This window comes from Mesoplodon bidens, assembly GCF_964165515.1.
Source record: "Mesoplodon bidens genome assembly, chromosome: 8".
In the NCBI taxonomy this organism is placed as follows: Eukaryota; Metazoa; Chordata; class Mammalia; order Artiodactyla; family Ziphiidae; genus Mesoplodon; species Mesoplodon bidens.
The window spans coordinates 97,253,366-97,274,282 of record NC_138165.1 but is presented as its reverse complement, the minus strand read 5'-3'; the positions used below and the strand labels follow the sequence as shown (position 1 = coordinate 97,274,282).

General features: G+C 40.0%; 1 protein-coding gene across 2 annotated transcripts in view; it reads left to right on the top strand.

Moving 5' to 3' along the window:
• Positions 1 to 20,917, top strand: part of EPHA4 (EPH receptor A4) — a gene marked incomplete at its 3' end in the record, with an annotated part of 146,956 nt that overhangs the window by 361 nt on the left and 125,678 nt on the right. For both annotated transcript variants that reach the window (XM_081243311.1, XM_081243312.1), the window contains exons 2-3: positions 2,772 to 2,839; positions 7,196 to 7,859. In XM_081243311.1, the coding sequence (XP_081099437.1) occupies positions 2,772 to 2,839; positions 7,196 to 7,859 (732 nt within the window). The remainder of the gene's footprint in view (positions 1 to 2,771; positions 2,840 to 7,195; positions 7,860 to 20,917) is intronic.

Sequence of the window (20,917 nt, the reverse complement as noted above, 5' to 3'; positions counted from 1 at the left end):
AAGGACAAAGTTTATCGGCATCCACCGGCGAGGGCAGCCCGAGGTGCCCCGAGGGGATGCACGGGAGACAACGCCAAGAAAACAAATAAATAAATAAATTTTGTGGACCTCCTCCTACCACCACTTACCCACTCAGCCCAGGTCGAGGGGGAACGGAAGCCTGGAGCTCCTTGAGGGTATGGCGGTGCTCTCGGGTTCTTGCGAAAGCTTTGCAAGCTCTGGTTTCTGCAAAGTTTCCCGAGCCCTGCGCTTCCCGGGACCTGGCTGCCGGGCCTCCGCCGCGCAGCGGTCGTGGCGCCGCTCGCCGGTCGCTGGTGACCTGATTGCTAGCACCCGGCGTCAGATACCTTTCTCCCAGCCGGGCCCCCGCGCCGTCGGGGTGCGATTGCTGGCCTAGGGGACACCAAGCTCCTCATGTCACCCCGCAGACCTTGGGAACCCGCCGGCAAGCTGAACGTACTCGAGTTTTAGCTTTTTGCCCCTAGAACTGTACACCGGGTTAGTTTGAAGGGAACGTGCCGGACCAACTGGATCAGTGTGGGTGCTCAGTTTTATGTGCGTCTGTTTGGACGTGCTGGAGAGCTGTGTGTGTGTGTGTGTGTGTCTGTGTCTGTGTCGGGGAGGTGGGGGTTTATCATTTAGTTTCTGATGATCTCAGAGAAAGGCGAGTTGCGTGTGCGTGTGGGTATGCGCGCGCGCGCGCGCATATGGGTGTCTGTGGGTGCGCGGGTGCCCGCGTCGACGCGGACAATTGTGTGCCTGTGCTCGAGTGCCCCGATTGTGTGCGCTTATGTTCCGGCGATGCTCGCGCTCGAGTCTGCACGCAACTGGCTCGCCGACTCCTTCACCTTCCCACCCTCCCCCATCCATCCATCCATCCATCCATCCGTCTGTCCATCTCTCCAGGATCCGTGCATCCATCCCCGTACAATCTATCATTTTCCCTGTTCCGAAGGAGGGAGCCAAAAACCAACTTAGCCTTGGCTGGGCAAGCGGTACCAAGAGCTCGCTAGACGCAACCTCCCAGAGATTCACACACCTGCCGGCAGACAAGGCTTGGGAGGAAAGAGGCGCTCTGTCACCCTTTCGATCTCCTCTCTCCTACCGACGTGGGCCATCTCGGTCCCTGCTGCCCCTCGGTCCCCGGGGTCGTTCCTCTGAGCGGGATCGTAGATCCCGCGTTCTCCTGACTACTTCGCACTCTTGTTAGGACGTCCCCCAAGACCTCTCTGCACCAAACGCAGAGATGTTTTTTCCTTTTTTCCCCTTGTTTTTCCTTTTGGGAGCAAAACTTGGGAGCCTTAGACAAAAAAGGCGGTGATGGAGCTGTAGGCTGATGTAGAAAGGAGGGGGGGTCACCCCCTCTCCGACCCCTCCTCCCCCTTAAAAATTAATTCATTTTGTTGCTTTTTATTCCCATCACGTTTTCTTTTCTCCCTTTTACCCTCCCTTTCTACTCCCTTCCTTTTTTTGTAAATTGGGTCTTATTGTTCCCTTTGTGTCCCTAATCCACCTTACATAAATCCAAATGGATGTAGCGGGCTTTTCTCTAGGGACCGAGAGGACAGAAAGGGGGGGCGCAACTCCGGGCGGGAGCGACCCAGGGAAGGCTCTACATTTTAAAATAATTAACAGACCCTAGGAATTCAGGTTTCTCGGGAAAATCAGGAGAAAGAGGCTCATTTTTAACTACTTGGACGTCGGGGTGAAATGAGAGGAGAGGTGGGTAGAATTCAGGGGCCGGGGGACGAGACTGAGAGATGGGGTGCGCACGAGCAAGGATGAAGGTTTCCCATTTCCCACCCCTCCCCCAGCCTGAAGAGCCAGCCTCCCTGATCAAATTAATAATCCAGTGGTTCCTTTGAGATGGGCCTTTCGACCCCCAGGCCTGCAGATCTCGGTGGGAAAGACAATGTGGAGAGTTTAGGAATTCATTGCGTCGTTTTCAGTGTTCTCGGTGCCTAGGACTGTTCCAGCGCGGGCGGGGTGCGACCGCTGCATAGCCGCCCTCCCGGTCCCCACAAGCTTGGATGCATACTCTTAGGTGTAGCACAAGCATACTAAATCTATTAGGCAGTCCTCCATAACTAAAATTTAAACCAGTGATTTCCTCTTGGGGGAAGAAGTCTCCGATTGTCTTCAAAAAGGCCAAAGAGAATACTTAAGTGTATTTGCATTCTAATTCCACACGTCTGCCATTTCCCCCTCTGAAACTTTGATATTTAAAAAAGCAGCGGATACCACATCCAGGGCCTATTTATTTGGTGGTGGAGGAAAAAAAAATGGTAGGGGAGACAGCCTTTTCATGACCCTTTTGAATACTCTCTGATAGAATTCACTTGTGGCTCTGTCACCATGATGATGAGTTATGCGGTCATCTGAAACTTGCAAAAACAAATAACTCTAGTAGATACCAGACAGAGATGAATGCAGATTTTGCTTGGGAGTGTAACTGCCCTACATAGATATATTTATTTTTTGAATTGTACTTGAGATTCTCAATTCATCCTTTTTAGAAAAAGAATCAACTGAGTCCTGGGATGGAATTTTAAATGCTAAGCAAGTTAAATAAATAAGAACCTGCAGATTTAAAGAGGGGAGAAGATCGAGTGAGTAATGATTATTTACATAAGTGAGACCGGGTTTAGGTTTTGATCAGAGTTGGATATGCACACCCTCGGCACATATGGAAACGCTCAGGCAAATGGTTTTTTTGTAGTATTGGCTTTTTGCAATTGGAAATTAATCTATTTTTCTTTGTTTTTTTGCAGTTACTTTACTGGATTCCAGATCTGTTCAGGGAGAACTTGGGTGGATAGCAAGCCCTCTGGAAGGAGGGGTAAGTTCCGAATTGCTCTCTGATCCACAGGGTAAAAAGGAGTGATTAGCAACTTTCTGAGAGTCCTAATGGCGTGATTCTTGTTGATTGTGGCCGGGGGTCAGATTTCCGCTATGGCCTATGAAGTGAATTACGCTTTGTTGGAGAAATCCTATACTCCCTTTGGATAGCTCTGTCATGGAAGAACTGGAATCCAAAAGGGCAAAAAGGGGTTTCAAAACTAGGAGATCGGGGCCTCCCTGGTGGCGCAGTGGTTGAGAGTCCGCCTGCCGATGCAGGGGATACGGGTTCGTGCCCCGGTCCGGGAGGATCCCATATGCCGCGGAGCGGCTGGGCCCGTGAGCCATGGCCGCTGGGCCTGCGCATCCGGAGCCTGTGCTCCGCAACGGGAGAGGCCACGACAGTGAGAGGCCCGCATACCGCAAAAAGAAAAAAAAAAAAAAAAAAAAAAAAAAAAAAAAAAAAAAACTAGGAGATTGGTGGAGGCATTGCCTTAGATGCCTGTTTAAGACTAAAACACCAACAAGAAATGCGATCTGGGGACCAAATTAGTATTTATGCCTATTGCTGTGATAGCCATGAAGTCCTGACAGGGTTAATTTTAGGGCAATTGTTCTATTTCCAGAGGAGGAAAATGAATAAATAAAAATACCAGGGAGAGAACATTTCTAATTGTACCAGGAGCAGGTTTAGTTCTGTGTGTGAGCAGCGGGGGGCTCTGTAACTTGCTATGACAATCTTAAATCAGCTGCTTTTCACTTGCACGCTGAGAGAAAGCCTTACGAACTTGTACCAAGGGCAATATCTATGCAGAAAAAAAGAAGAAAAGCCCCAAGTTTGGCATTGTTGTTACTAAATGTGAAAGTTAAAGTATTTGGAATCTTGGATCTTTGGGGATTGGGGAGGCTGGATTATAGAGTATGAGAGTGCATCACTGTTCATTTCTTCTTGAATTTGCCATGAGAATAGAATTAGGTCAATAGCCACATTCTCCTACCCCATCCTCCCCCCTTAATAATAAGTCAGAATGAATCAGCTTTGGAAAGAAATCAGTACAATGTGTAACTCTGGCATCTGCCAAATTGAAACTCTCAAATCCTTTAAAAATTAAGCATATCATCCTACCTTTACATGCTTGATAGTCTATGACTGAGTCATTTGATTAAAAGCAATGGGGGGTGAAAGATTAGGAGTCTTCATCAGGCAAAAACTGTAATGCCAGCACCCAGTATGGCGCTTCACACCTGGCCATTGAATAAACAATAAAGGATTGAAAAAAATAAAGATTCACAGAAACTGTTATAGAAGATGGGCTTCAAAAATAAGACAAGGCAAGAATGGAAAATTTTAGGCTTTTTCCAAAGCAAGTCTTGTCATCCATTTGAAATAAAATGGAGATTGTCCTGCCTTCCTGTTTTTCTGCCTGAATTTGACTGAAGTTGGTTGGGACTCTGCTGAAAAATTCTAGTCTGCCCTCAAAACCATTTTTTTTTAAAGGGAGGGAGAATGATTGGCAGGCCTCTGGCAGTGTAGACAGGCTGTATTCACCGCTGATTGCAGGCAATTGCCCTCATCCTTTGAATGTGAAGAAAGGTACAGCTTTATCTTGTGAGAGTCAGACTCTTGTTAATCCTATACCCTGGAAAGGTCACTGATTCAAGGAGGCTTTCCCATGCTACACCAGAGGTATTGCTCTGTAGGCTGAATGTATTAGAACTGCTGGCAAAACTGAGGATGGAAGGTATCAGTACTTGCATTAAAAAAATTAATGAGCCTTATTTTTCTTACTGGCTGTTCCCAAGTTTGAAGAGAAGATACATCTAGTATGATTTGGGACCTGACTTGTTACACTAAATATACATGTGACCTATTGAAAAGCAAGGAGTAACACATTTTCAAGTACAGTTCATGGTCTATCTAGTTTCTGGGAAGCTTTTATTGCAACTTAATATGCTACAGACATCTCCCTCCCCCCACCCCAGCTCCCAGAGAACTGTTGAAAGAGCACCTGGTCACTTTTTCTAGACACAAAACTTCTTTTGGTTGTCTCCATGTCCCTTAAAAAAAAAAAAAAAATACTGTGCATAGCTGACTGTACACAACCCAGAACCTTTTATGGGCAGAATGTGGACTTCTGAATATAGAATGTACTCCTTCCTTTTCCTTAAATACCATGCGTGTAATGTTTTAAATATTGTTATGAAACATAAGAAATGAAATTTTATTTGTGTATAATAGAATTACTCCTTCCAAAATACATAGTAGCCATTGAGAAATTATGTGCCAAATTATAAAGTTTAATTAATTTCTAGATTTTGTAATAAAGAAGACTTTGGGCCTAGAATGAAGGGGTAAATTGGATATCTAACAAGTAGGGGGTGGATTGGCTTTAAAGAAGTCTTTCTGAGTGTAAAAGCATATTTGAATCTTTTGATTATTCTGAAATCTCTACTTATTGTTAGAACAGTTCACATCTTTCTTGGCTGGAAATTTGAGATTATAATTTTGACCAATAATGACATTTATTTGTTTGTTGTTGTTATTTTTAAAAAGAAAAAGAAACCTTATTTGACAACACCACCGGGTCAAAAATGAACTGTAGTCACTGTTCTTTCATTTTTCTATCAGAACAGCTAAGCAGAACATGAAAATAATGGAAAATGATGGTTTCTGATAGCAACATTGTAGCAAAAACCTAATTTCTTTTCAGTGTTCATTTAAAGGAGTATACTGAGTTTCTGACACAGATTGTAAAATGCAAAACTAAGGGGAGATTTGTCATTGTTCTGCTGAATTGATCAATGTGTTTAGACAGTTAAGTTCGGGCTGGAAAATTCGAATTAGACCTGAATTATGTGTATGAACTGTGGAGATATCCCTATGTGCTTTCATTTACATTGATAAATGTGTTTTTCCATATTTCCTTTGTTCTGAGATGAGAAGCATGCTGAGTAGGTTTTTTTTGAAGGTGGGGATCTATTTTCGGATTTACATGAATTTCCCCCAAATAAGTAAATTACTGGTGATTTATTGCTTAGTGGATAAAAAGAAATTTTAATCACCACAGGGCACTTAACTCTCCCAGTTCTAAAACTTTCATAATGGTGGCAGATGAAAGGGATACAGAATTTTATGCATTATGGCCCTTCACATAGTAACATTTCCATCCATTAATAGTTTTCCAATGCACAGATGGGAAACCTGTTAAAAGATATGTTATGATTCTATGTACTTCATTGGCTTGAATGGAGCTTTAAATATAGCTATTATAGAATACGAATTTTTTTAAACTATCTTTTTTCTTCTAATTATATTCATGTGTTAGATACTTAAGCTGATTTATACCAGATCTATATAAAGGCATTACTGTAGATATTAATGAAGAATTGGAGGCTGCCTATCAGTCTGGTAGGAGCCCCAAATTATCTTGCTGCTTTTAGGATTATTTTAAAAGCCACAGCGAGAATGAAACTACAACGCTAGTCACAGTGAAATTTGCTGAACTCAGATTATCCCACTATGAGAATCTCTATGTTAAGAAGTAGATTGAAAGAAAACCCTACTATCCTTCTTTAATTTTCTTGGGCTTTCACTCATAAATACCACTTACTATTTTATTCTCAATATCCACAGACTATTTAGAAGCAATGCACGTGTGCATTCGTGTTTACTTTGTTTTAAAAATAAGAACAGTATACACACTTTTTGACTGAATACATCTTTTTGAAAAGTGTTCTACCATTATAAATGACAGTGTATTTGAGAAATCTGACCATAAAGTTTACTCTCTATCTTCCCAGGCTTACCAAAACCAGAATGGTGAGATTTTCTTTACCCCTTTAAAGAGTAGTGACATCGCCAAAAAAAAAACAAAAAAAAAAAGACTTTTTTTTTAGGTATTAGAGAGCAAAGTTCTGACAGGAGCACCACTAATTGACTGATAATTGTCTTCCTTTGGCAGACTCTGCACTTCCTGCTCTTAATTTGCAGGTCTCTGCTCAGTTGTTGAAACAATACACATCCTAGTCTATTCATTTATGAGTAAGTTTGAACTGTTGTCACTTGAAATTGTAGCAGTTGTAATAGGTGAATTTGAGGTTGTTAGACCACCACGGATGAGGAACTGCTGAGAACTCAAAAGCAATCCATCCAGCAAAACCTCTGGATCTGAGGCAAAAGAGTGAAAATTAAAATACTTTCCCAATATAATATCATCTTGGTGAGGAATTAGTGCTAGGTAGCTTTCTTTCTTATTGCAACAAAAATCATCACTGTCCTATGAGGGTAAAATAGAACTGATAAGTCACGGTATGATGAAATTTTTGTAATCGATGCATTTCCTTTGGATCTTTGCAGTGGGAGGAAGTGAGTATCATGGATGAAAAAAATACGCCAATCCGAACCTACCAAGTGTGCAACGTGATGGAGCCCAGCCAGAATAATTGGCTGCGAACTGATTGGATCACCCGAGAAGGGGCTCAGAGGGTGTACATTGAGATCAAGTTCACCTTGAGGGACTGCAACAGTCTTCCGGGTGTCATGGGCACTTGCAAGGAGACGTTTAACCTGTACTACTATGAATCAGACAACGACAAGGAGCGTTTTATCCGAGAGAGCCAGTTTGCCAAAATTGACACCATCGCCGCCGACGAGAGCTTCACCCAAGTGGACATTGGCGACCGAATCATGAAGCTGAACACGGAAATCCGGGATGTAGGGCCATTGAGCAAAAAGGGGTTCTATCTGGCGTTTCAGGATGTAGGGGCCTGCATCGCCTTGGTTTCGGTCCGAGTGTTCTACAAGAAGTGTCCGCTCACCGTTCGCAATCTGGCTCAGTTTCCAGACACCATCACAGGCGCCGATACGTCTTCCCTGGTGGAAGTTCGAGGCTCCTGTGTCAACAACTCAGAAGAGAAGGATGTGCCAAAAATGTACTGCGGGGCAGATGGTGAATGGCTGGTACCCATTGGCAACTGCCTATGCCATGCCGGGCATGAAGAGCGGAATGGAGAATGCCAAGGTAAGGAGAGCCATCTTGTACTTTTCATTAGGGCTTAGTGCACATAATTAAATCAGAGATGAGACTAAATGGAGTAAAGCCAGTAATTAGCAGCCCCTGTGGGATGTGGTGGGACAGAGGGGTCTAATGAGTAAGTGCTACAGCTCCAGGTGGCAAAGCTAAGACGATTCTAATACTGACAAAATAAATGATGCTGCTGTAATCAGCAGAAGGCCAAACACATTTGCTAACGGGCACTTAGATCTGAACCGGCTTGATGTGCCCTCTGAAATGTAAATGAACAAGCTGAAGAAAGGCCTTGATTGATCCTTACTTAAAGAGGGCCGACACATTTTCGAGCCATGGTTCTCCTGTCCGTAAACATCTCTCCTCGTATGGATGTGTACATGAATGATTTACATGTGGAATTAGGATTTGTTGTTCCAGTTTTCTCCTGCTGATTAAAATTGAGCTGTGCGAGGAAAGTCCAGTTTTTCCTGCCTTGTGGACCAGTGTAGACATGGCCCAGCAAAGTGGAGTGACAAGGTTTCAAGTGCCTTATGTTCCACTGAGCGCCCATTGATAGGGTTTCCAAGTGAAATGAATCTTGATGAAAGACCTCTTGATTTCCCTGAGGATGTGATAAAGAGCTAGGAAAAGTCTTCTTATTCGATCTGTGGTCAGAGGCAATAGTAAATTGTAATCCATTTTGATTATTGAGTTTCTGAAGAAATCCAGATTTTTTAAATCATGTTAATTACTGTTTATCATATTACTAAGGTGACTTTTTTTTTTTCCTCTCACCTAAAGTTCTGTGTCTGCAATTCCCTCTTCCCTTATTTCGTCTTTCTGGGGAGTTTGCAAACTTGTTTTCTTTATAGCAGCTTTGTGTTTGAGGAAGGGCTGGGAGTAATCCGTATTTATATGGATTGCTCATGCCATGTGTGGATTAAGGCTTAAAAAAAAAGCAGTCATTCCAAGATTTGTATTTTTGCTTGGTATTTATTTTCAGTGGTTATTAATAGTCTGCTGCTGCCAGTCTTATTATGGTTACTACTAAAGCGTGTAACTCTTGGTCCCATCTCTGGAACAGATCAGATTAATCTTTTCTCAGGGTGATTGTTGAACTGTAGACTACATTGCCACATGGTTCATCTGATTTGGCGATTAAAGAGCCCGAAATAACTGACTGCCAAACAATTTGTCTGGCATTTCAACCATCTTAATGACAGGGTGGGATTAACTATGGAGCAATCCACTTGACTGATTGGAAATCAACAGTTATAACCTAAAGAAAGTTGCATTTGGGGTAGTTTGGTGTCATAGAGTTATGCATTTCTCCTTTCAGAGTTCATAAGTGTCATTCTTGATCTGCTATAGTTATTTCTAGGCATAGCTAACAATGACTGTGTTTTAATTGCATTGAAAAGTAAAACAGAATAAAGGCTGGCAAACTTTTCTGTTGACCTAGAGTCAAAAGGTAAACTTGTGAACTTGAAAATCTAAAGGTTGGAATTTCAAGGGTTTTTTTGTTTTGTTTTGTTTTTACAAAGGTTGATTTCTTGCCATTTTGTTAACTCTTGACTTGGCAACTACTAGGTAAGCTGTACCAAATGGAAACCCTGAAGTAGATTCTGGTATTAACATTAGAAAATATGTGAGTGCATTGTTACTGGCACTGAAATTACAATCATCATAGCAGGAAGAGTGAAACGAATAGGGCAGTGACATTGCATCACATTTTAGAGTAAATTATTCTGCCTTTTTGGTTTTTGTAAGACAGGACTTGAACATCTTTACATTTCAAGATTCTTATATATATTTTAAAACACACACACATACATTGTCTTCCATTTCTTGCTCAAATGTTCATGCTTCTGGCATTAGTACATTTCTCTGTATCTAACGTCATTGATTTCCAATTGTCACAGAGCCCAGTAACTCATACATTGCTGCACTGTGAGACTCCTTGACATTTTTACAACCCAAATTAGAAGGAAAAGAGAAAAAGATGGAGGGGGAAGTGAATGTAAAGGCAATTGAACATGGTAGTGGTTGGCTTTATGGAAATAACCTTGGGAATCCAGTTCCTCATCATGTGGTCCATGGAAAGGGTGAGGCTTCATGTTTTAGGTCCAGTCCATTTCTGAGCAAACTGTTCCTAACACAAAGCGAGATATTTAATGGAAGGGGAAGGTTGATTAAGCTATTTTTGAGAATCTTTGTTCTCTGCACTCTTGCTACCCAGGTGTTTTCTTTGCTACTTGTAAAATGATTAAATCTTTCAAGAAGACACTTTTTGCACAAAACCTTGCACTTTGCTTGTATTTAAGACTACCAGGTAAGAATCTCTGATGAATTTAGGGAGGAAGAAAAAACTTGAATGACAAGAATTCTAAAATTCCAAATTTGAGTGAGAATTTTTAGGGATAACTCAAGACTGTAAACATCTTAAGAGTAATGAAAATGGTTTCCTCCATCCATGCCATCATTACTGGAGTATCAGGATTATCTAGGAAGAGCAGAAAGAACATCGACACAAGTAAATGTGTCTCAGTTTGGTCACTTAGCTGAAAGACCTTGAGCATGTTTCTTAAGCCCTCTGAGCCTTGGTTTGTTCATCTATAAAATGGGTTGATAATAATTGTACTTAGCTTAGAGACTTGCTATGAGGACATAGTGATGTAAAATTAGTAAAAATCACCTTTTAGATCATAAAGCATTAATCTGATGTTAATGCTAACGTTTCCTTTATCACTCAGCTCTTACCAAGGTCATAACTGTTGAATTTTAAGGGTGTCGAGTTAAAATGGTAAAAGGGAAGTCCATCTTACAACCGCTCTTAGAAGTCAAGGACAAAGATAGGAAGCATTGCCTTTGCCCTAACAAAGAATAACATTCATTTGAAAATGATATTTGGAGAGTGTCATTTTTTTTTCCTCCCCTACAGGAAAGAGAACTTTCTTCTGAGTGAAAGAAAAGTGATTTGGAAGTGGGATAAGAAAGACCAGGGCGTAAAGGGAGCTTAAGAAAGGATATAAAGGAGAATGGGCAAGTCTTCAGAACTCTGGCAGCAGGTTCCTCCCCAATTGTCTTTTCAATGAGTCTGCTGTGGCAGGACAAATAGAAGAACAGGTGAAAGGTCACCTACTTCCTCATCCATCTTCCTTGGGGTCTGGGAGGTCAGAGTGAAGATTGATTAAGATCTTAAATGTTTGACAAAAGATCCTTGGGCAAAAATGGCCAGGGCGGGTGGGGGCCTGGGGTGTGCTGTTGTTTGAATATAACCCTGGTCATCAGCCGGAGTCCTCAAGGGACCTTGGGGACAGGACTACACTTCCTCTTGGAGTTCTTACCTCCAACCAGTACATGCAAATGCAGACGGAGGTGAGTAGCCGCGTCCAAAGTGTCAAGAGCGGCCGGGTGAGGGCGGGCATGCCTTCTGCGGCAGCTGCAAGTTCATGCTGCTCTTGAATACCATTTTCTGGAATGATCTGGCTCAGTCTCAGCAGGACAAAAAAGAGTGTAAGCCACTCATTTGTCTTCTCCAGGAGAATGTCTGGCTGGTGTTAGCAGTAGTTTGATTGGGTGCAGCGGATAAGTAACTGTGCTGGTTAGTAGGAAAAAGGAAACAAAATCCTCCTCAGACATGTCCCCCCTCCCCCTACACATACCCCCCCCCCCAGGAGGGAATGTTCCAGATGTTTTACAGGGTTTTTTATTACCTCAGAAATATTAAGCAGGAGGAAGAGGAAAAGATTCTTTATTAACTTATTTTTTGCTTAATTAAAGAGCTGAACAGTGAAAGGGAAGTCACAGATTTACTCTTTGTGAAAGATTAATAAGCAATATTTTCAGAGAGCATGTATAAAAATAATACTAATGAAACGGAAACATTCTTATGGAGTCACTTACGGCCAAATAATCGCAAATAATAGCTGTGACAAAATTAAGCTAGGTAGGAATTAAACCTTACATAAATACATAATTTTGCTGTAAATTGTTGGGGTCCTATATATCTAGGACCTATATTATCTATCATTACATATATGATGCCTTCATATCAGCAAAAGGTATCTTATTAAAAGCTCTTTTGAGAAAGAATGATATAGAAATGCTTTGATGGCTGTAAAATAGAAATATTTCATATCTGTGCTCTGAAAAGAGGGAGAGGGCTGTGATTAAACAAAAATTATTACTTTGTTTTCCTAATATATTATAGAAGGACCGTAGGAGAACACAGTACTGGAAAGAAAGCATTTAAAATATAGTTCAGAGAGATACTGTTATATCCTTTCCACTTCTGAAATTTTTCTTCTACCTTTGAATCATGTCTTTAAGAATCAATTGCTTAAGTCACATGGCTGCTTTTATCTCTGGCTTTGAAGCATGGCTGTGATCATTGAAAGACATGATCTTTACCTCTGAGAAGAGCAGGGTTTAATTATTGTCCTTTCTCCGTTATCCTTTTTATTTTCCCTTCTACGTGTGACCGGGCTTCTTTTGTGAGTGTGAATCAGGCAATGGTCTCTATTTTGGATTTACCAAAGCACCATGTAGGAATTATCTCAGGGATTTTTGAATCCGATATTTAAGATTTGATGATTTATTTTAATCTGACTGAACTTCCTTGTACTTTTCAAAAATGAATTAAGACATAATTATTCTGTTAAGACTTGAGTCTTTAGGAGAAAGACAGATTAAATGGCTTTTCAGTTACTACAGCGCGAAACAGAGGTGGTCATGATACGTGTTTAACTTTCACATCATTGAATTTTAATACTTAGGTTTTTGGGGGGCAATTTTTTTTTACATTTAATTAATGAATTTAACATTACCAAAGAACTGTATGCTTCAAACTCTTACTCCAACTTATTTCTGAGTTACCAGTCTTTATGATCTGGCAGATAATGCAAATATATCTATATTCATGTATTTTAAAAAATTACAGAAATGGAATCATCTTCTTGTCATCTTGTTTTTAAGATGCTTGACTGTTTGTCATGGATATCATTCCATATTAGAGAATATAACTTTTTTTCATCCTTCATAATTGATAATTAATATTCTGTAGTATGAATATATCATACTTTAACTTTTTCCCTTGTTGGTTGATAGTTAGGGTGTCTTAGTTTTTACTGGTAATATTTTTAAACGAACACTTTAATTTGTAAATCATACATGTGCACTTAAAAAAAATTGGATTAACTTTGCTTTGTTTGTTATTTTTCTGGCTTTATCTTGGACAAGTGAATTTAGTAAAACTTCTTGACTATGAGCATGTATGTGGAGGAGGTCAGTCTAGGATAACCAGACAAGTAAGACCACTGACAGTTAAGGAACATAGTGGAGTCTCATTAAATGTTCATTGAATGAATGAATAAATAAATGCATAAGGTATTGTGGCCTGTTTCATATTAAACATTTATTTGGTGGAGTAATGTTTCATGGAGTCAACATGATATATCAGAATCTTTGCATGTGAGTAACATATTAATGAGGTCCTTTTTTGTAATTCCTACTTCAGTTGGGTCTTAACTATTTTCATCATGTTTATGAACCATCTCTATGGTCTGAATGTTCAAAAATCTCTGCAGCCCATGAGTTAACATAGTTATTAGTACAAAATGGCTAAGACCTGCCTTTGAAGTTTGAGACTTGAGTTTAGTTTCTAGGTGTGCTGCTTAACCAGGTGTGCAATCATGGTCACTAACTTAACCTCCCTAACCTCAAGTTTACATCTGCAAACTGCTGACAATGGTATGTTATTATGTATGACACATACATATCAGCATGCATGTACAAAGGGTTTAGCACAGTGCCTAGAATGATTAAGCACTAATGAAGTGGAAAATATTATTGTTGTTCGATAGAAATATGGTGACAGTATGGCCTATTAGGTCATTGTCTGTCCAACAATGGAAACCGGTTTAGGGTTTGAAGTAGATTTTTTGGGGGGGGAGGTGAGGGCAGTGGTGACATATGCAAGGGTAGGGGATGGTATGAAATGGCTGTTCTTATCTGCATTGATCAAATCTTCTGTTCTCCAGCCTACTGCAGTGATTCTCAAAGTGTGTTCCAGCTGGGTTCCCCAAGACCCTTTCATGTGGTCTGCAAGGTCAAAACTTTAATACTAATATGTCATTCGCCTTTTCCCTCCCCTTTTCTCATGAATGGAGTTTTCCAGAGGCTGATACGTGATAGCTCATCTCATCAAATTGAATAGAGAAGCAAGTATGAGAATCCAGCTGTCCCCTGTTAAGCCAGGCATTAACGATGTCACTCTTCTCACTAATTTTGTTTTAGAAAATATAGTAATTTTTTTCATTAAAACCTATTAATTGTGTTAACATGTAATGGGCTTATTATCGATACTTTTAGATAAGTTCCTCTCAGTTTCAGTTTCTAATGGTAAATATTGGTAGCTTTAACCCACATAAACAAAAGCACTTTGGCATCCCCAGTTTTTTAAAGAGTGTGTAAAAGGGTCATGAGACCAAAAAGTTTGAGAACCGCTGCACTGGTCCATCAGCTTTTTGTTTTCTGGCAGGTACAGAGAGTGCACTTCTGTCTTCTGTAGACACTTTAAAATTAAAGTAAAATAAGAAAGCTCTGGAAACTTTCAGAATCTGGGAGATTTAGGTAGCTTAGAAGAATGGCATTTATTCAACCCTTTAGATGTTTCTATAAAATTAGGCAGCAATTTGTAGCGCTTAGCTTTTTAAAAATGGTTTATCTGTGTCCAATAACATGCCTCAGTGCTCTCAAGTTTTACTGTGCTTGTGAGAAGGAATGATTAAAGAAGGCCTCAGCTGGCCCCTGGACCCTGAGAGACTGTATCTTTTTCACTTAGGACCTAAAACCTTTCTCACTGTGTCCGCTTCCAGCTGGTACCTCTGAGCTGTTTTGGGAGGAGGAGAGCAGGTGAGGTCACTGGGTCCCATGATCTGGAGGGTAATTAATAGTCCCATGACTAAATGGACATTTTATGAATATTCAGAGTCTATTTGGGCTTCTGGGGAAACAATCGGGTTGGTACCGCTGACAACTCCCTTTGGAGACACGGAGCGTTTTCTGCGTGAATGCGGGTCGTCAGCTGTCTGCCTAGGGTTGCTTTTGCAGGCAGCAGATTCCTCATTTGCATATTCTGTATGCGCCCTCATGCAAAACAGCACACCCATTTCCCCCTTTCACAGAGGCTAGAGGGCTTCCTTTGGAAACTCCAGCCAAAATCTCCTTCTGTTTATGCAGAACCCAATGATTTAGACACCATGCAAATTAATTCGGTTTTGATTTGAATGCTTTCAGAGATTGGGGGTGTAGGCGGAGAGTGGGGTATTTGCACAGGGCCCTTTTTGTACACAACTCCGCACCCTCCCCGCTCCCCTCGACCCAGTGTGGCTGGTTGTCACTCCCCGGGCCCCTTGCCCCATGCAAAACAACCCACGGTCCCGCTGCTCATTTTATTGTGACCTTTGGAAAGGAACCTAGTCTTGGTGAATCCCTTGGCTTGCCTGTTTAGTGACAGTTTCAGCTGGAATCTTGCTGTTCTTTCTGAGGAGGGAGGAGATGGCACTATTCAGATTATGCTAGGAATGTTTAGAAGTGGCCCAACAAAGGTCTTAAAAAATTGTCAAGTAAAAGATAAAATTCTTGGAGAAAGATTTGTTAAGATCTCAGGCAATTCCAAAAAGAGGCTTTAGGTCACTAGTGGGCTGGAACCTATTCACTCATTCAACAAATAGATACTGAAAGCATATAATGTACAAATCACCATGGGTATTTTCATTGTGTTAGTGTCCTTCAATCTATGAATGAACACAACCGTCTTCATATCTAGAATCATGATTAAAATCTCTTATTTTCACTTACGTCCGAGATAAATTTCTTTCAAAGGCATAGTGACTATAATTCTGTTCCTATTCTATATGTATATTCGCTTTGGGTTGAATGTTGCCTTTTGAATTCCTGTCTTCCCACCCCACCCAGTGTCTCCAAATTTACTTAACCTTTGCTTTATTCCTTTAGAATGGTAATGCGAGCACACTTATAGTTAACCCAACAAACTTCACTTTCTGCTTGAAAACAGCACTGTCTTCAGAAGGCCGTGATCATATGTATTCTATAAACTAGAAGAAGAGGATTGGGCATGAAATGTTTTTGAAGTTCAATTAGTTTTGAGTTCGAACTGATTCACAGGGCAGAATAGCCAGACTTTGCAGTGTAATTAGGTGGAAGGGCTGGGTCAGCTAAAACAACATCTAAATGTAGAAGAGCTTTGGTTCAGCTCCACATGGCCTGACAAAATTTGATGATGCTGTTCAAAGTCCATTTGGGATGGATTATTAGGATTAAAGAACAGCAGAAGGCTCTGTACTTGGTATATTCTCTCGTGTCATTAGCGGATGAGAAAATTCAGCTGCTTATCTGGCTCTTGTTTCGAAGAATGGATTTAAACAGACCCACACTTCTCAAAGGTGATCTTACTAACCTCTTCTTAATAAGTTACAGATCTCCAATTGCTCAAAATCCTGAAAATACCATTTGAAGTAAGTTGATTGATAATTATCATTTCCCCTACGTGTACAGATATTTTCCACAGCAGTACAAAGCTATGGTACAGTTTCTTAATTACCCAGATAATCCTGTTTGCTTGTATTTTTAAACTATGAAGTGCTGGGTAATTATTCAATTCTTAATAGAAGGCAAATGGCAATGTAAACAATAATTAGGATGTTAGACGAATGCGCTTCAGAGCAAATTGGATTTTTTTCATACTGTTCAGCATGAAGTCCCATAAAGCTAACAATTTAGAAGCAAGGCAAAAAAGGTTCCATTTGGTTCATATTTTATGGCGTTATCTCTTCATGGCTTGTTTCTGTGAATAGCAGTCTGCCCCAATGAAGCTGGCTGCGCCCAAGCCAACTGTTTCCTCCGTAACAATCGCTTCCCTGCTGTTTGACATTTGGCGAGGTTCTCCCAGGCCTCCAGATCGGTCCTTTGTCAGCTGCAGATCCGAGGGGTCAGAGGTTAACAGAATACTGATTTCCTCTCATAATACCATGGCAGGTAAATATGGGCCAAACTCATGATTAGTTAAGATGCAGCTAAGTCAGGAGTGCTTTTCTCATGGGCTTTTGTCCTTAAGAACTTCCCTGATTTGAGATGCTGAGTTTCCCAGCTCTTGCCTTCCACAGCGGCTTCTTCATTACCAGAGCTGCTGTCTCTTGTATAGCTTTTTCCGTTAATAACCATTCACAGCTAACAATATATCCCCAGAAATACATGACCTGAAAACTGAGCATATCATCACATTTGATGAATTAATTTTACCAACTTAACAATACTTTGCAATCTTTACACATTTAATTATGTCTTGTAGTCTTATCTATACTGTGTGTTTCATGGATGAAATAATAAACTGATAACAAAGGCGGTAGACAAAGATCCTTTAATAGTGGTGCTCTTACCCACCCTCCATTTTTTTTTTTCAGTCCAGGCTTCATGGTGTGTTGCCAATTAGAGGTATAATTAAGCAAACAATTTTATTCCCATTTTCACCATTTATGGAGATGTCCAAGCATTCATCAACATGTTATTAATATTTTACATTTAATTTAATGTAAATTTAAATTTACATTAATTTAATTAATATCAGTTTAATTATATCAGTGTTAATTTTTCTCCTAAGGATTAATGTAAGCTACTCAATAGGTTATATCTTAATTGTTCATGTTGGACACACAGGCTGTAGAAGTTTAAAGTATCTTTCAAACTTTCTGTTACTATCAATGAATTGATGCAAAGGCCACCTTTGTGTATATCCCTATCCCATTTCTATTTGGCCAACCTCCTTCACATTGCACTGTGACCTTGATGCTCAGATTCATTTGTTTTCAGTATTAAGTGTTTGAAAAAGACATCTCCACTTTGAAAAACAGTTTCCTTTTGAAGTGTCCAGCTTGGCACTGACTGAAGCAGCCCCCAGGCCAATTAGCATGTTAAAAGAATGGGTCAATACCTTTCTGCTTCCTCCACCCTCCTGCTCTCTTCTGAGGGGGAAGAGTTTTGAAGAACCCTAGGAGGCTCTTGACAGATGTGCCAGGAGACTTCAAGAGGATTGTCGATTGCCCTGAGTAGGGAACATTGACGGTTTGATCTAGTGCCCAGACAACTTCTCTGCTGGCCATTTGAAAATGGATGCAAGAGGCATTGACAGCTTCAGCAAAGCTCTAGCAGTTCATGTAATTATGGAGAGGATTAGAAGAAAAGTGTTGGGAGAAATAAGAGATCAATACAGGGGCACTAGTTGACTTGAACTCACCTTTAGCTGTTAAATACTACATTTTGTAACATTTAGCCTATGCACATGGAAGACTATTTTATAGGTTGGCTTTTTAAGGGTTGTGTAAAGCCATGCATTAGAAAAAAAACCATAAGCAGCCACTGATTTTTGAGAGCGGACTTGTAGGTAATTAACACTGTAACACTTCTAGTACTTAAGATGCAAAGGTGCTAATTAACAAATGGGAGAAATTGAGATTTCATTACTCTGGTCTCTAACTAGGTGCCAGCAAAGATGTGCAGCTGAAAGTAATATTTTGAACATTCAGGTTTCTTTTAAAGTGTTTGCTTTAGGAACTGCCTCTGTTTATCCTAGAGTTTTCAATTAGCCTAATGCAGGGCTACAGTAAAACAATATAAAAGTGCAGGTAATTTTGCACCAAGGAACTCCTGTTGATGGAAAAATGAGAACTTGTCTTTGCATGACTAAAAAGAAAAGCTTTTAAAAAGTTTGAAACTCCCCACCTGAGGGGCCCAAATGGTCTTGCTTTAGGAAGTTATCCTCCACAGGACAAAAAATGGCTACTGTACTGAGCTAAACAAAGCCCAGTACATACTTTCTTCTAAACTTCAGGAAGGATTCTGGGATCCTCATTTACAAAATGTTGTGGCTATAACTATTTCAGTAATTTTTAAATGGGTACTTGATATGGCAAGAATTTTGCACTATGATTTCAGCAATTGTACTGAACCATTATCAGATCTTTCCTTTTCTTCTAGAGAAACAAAGTCATTTACTTAAGAGAAGTAATGTCTGACCTTATAAAAACCACAACTATTATTGCAACTTTAAAAAATAGATATACTAAAAATAACCCCTACCCCCCTCAAAAGGATCGTTGAATCCTACTACAGATAATGATTGAAAAAACCTATTGAGTTTTCCCAGTATTTCCCATTCTATTTTCTAGCTGGTTATCACTGATCTACAGGAAAGCTATTGATTTTTCTATGTTTATCTTGTATCCAATCTTTTTCTTGAACTGCCTTGTGAATACTAATAGGTTTTCAGTTAATGCTCTAGGTTTTCTAGAGAACTAAGAGTTTTAGGTGCAAGCAATCATATATTTTTCCTTTTAAGAAAAAAAATTAAACCTCTTATTTATGATTTCTATCTTACAAAATTGGCCAGAATTTTCAGGCCAGAGAAGAATAATAGTGTAGATTGTAAGCATCTTTATTTTATGCCCAATTTTAGAGGGCATAATTTAAGTATGCTATGAGATATATTGTCTTCATATCATATTTCCAATTTTTAAACATTTCTAAGGAAGAAGGGCTTTTGAATTTTGCAATGACTTCAAGTATCTCTTTTAGCTATGTGACCTTTCTGACTTGCTGTGTTTATGGGACTGAATATATTAGTAGATTTTTCTGAAAATAATCCGTAAACTCTCTTTGCATTTGTGGGAAAAAAAATCCTATTAGGTGGCAGTAAATTTTGATAAATAGTTCCTTAAATTCTATTTGTTAATCGAAAATGGTGATGAAGAGCCAGGATTTTGGAATAAGAATTTAATTTTAATCTCAGCTTTATTTACAATGTGACAATGGGCTCTAGGTACTCAACTTTAGCGCTTTTGTTTTCTCCTCTGTAACAGGAGAATAATGATACCTACCCCATGGGTAGCCTTAGGATTAAATAAGGCAATGTATGTAAGCCTTACTAGGAAGTGACATCTATTCAGGGCTCAGTAAAATGTAGAAATTTGTATTATTTTTATTTTGAATTTTTAATAAATAACCAATTGATATTAACCTATATATTCCCCTTTTCTCTTTCTCTCTACTGTATCTCTCTCTCTTTCTGCCCTCCTATTCTTATCAGGTTTTAGGATTATAATTGAGTCATAAAGTTAATCACGATAGTTTTCCATTTTTTAATTAACATTGGGAAAGTTCGTGTTCAGGGGATCTAGCTTTACTCTCCAAGTTTGAAAGATTTCGCCATTAAAACTGGCTCTAGACTGTGCACTTAGGATATGGGCACTTTTCTGTATATTTGCTAGACTTCAATAAAAAAATGCAACAACCCCAACCAGGAAACTGACTCTGGAACCTCATTCATTTGCTTTTCTAGGCACATAAGTGACTCTTCCATTCCATAGTTAGATGTGCTCTCTGACTCTGATCTGGGCTATTCCTAGCCTCTGTTGACTTCAGAGCGGAAAGCACAGATGCCACATTGCTCTCCTTTGTAATTACATCACTGAGATTTCTCATTACTTGTGTAGATCTTAAACGTATAAGTTAAAGGCAATAGGATCGTTCAACCTGGAGTTAATGCATAGGTATGGTTGAGCTAGTCATAAATCAGGATCCTGGCTGTTAATGAGGATCTAGTTGAGACGATATTTAATATCTCATTAGGAAAAGCTGCATTTCACTGCAGAGTGAATGTGGATGCAGCTCCTCTGAGCTCTGGTGCTTTGCTCTTTTTTTTTTTTTTTAATTGAGAGAGAAAGAACTTGAAGTGACAGATTCCCTGTTCTAGAAACATCTGGTGTTCCTTAGAGCTGCAACTTTGACATCATAATCTGTCAATATTTTATATTGGTTTTGAGGATTGGTAAGCTTCATTTTTTTCATTTCAAATGATTCTGTGGGCCTCATGCAAGCTACACGAGGACCAGAGGACAGATGTCGCCTCAGTATAAGGAAAGACCCATCTAATATTTTGAACTAGACAAGAGTGGAATGTGATGCCTTTTGAGAGGATGAGTTCCCCTTTGGAG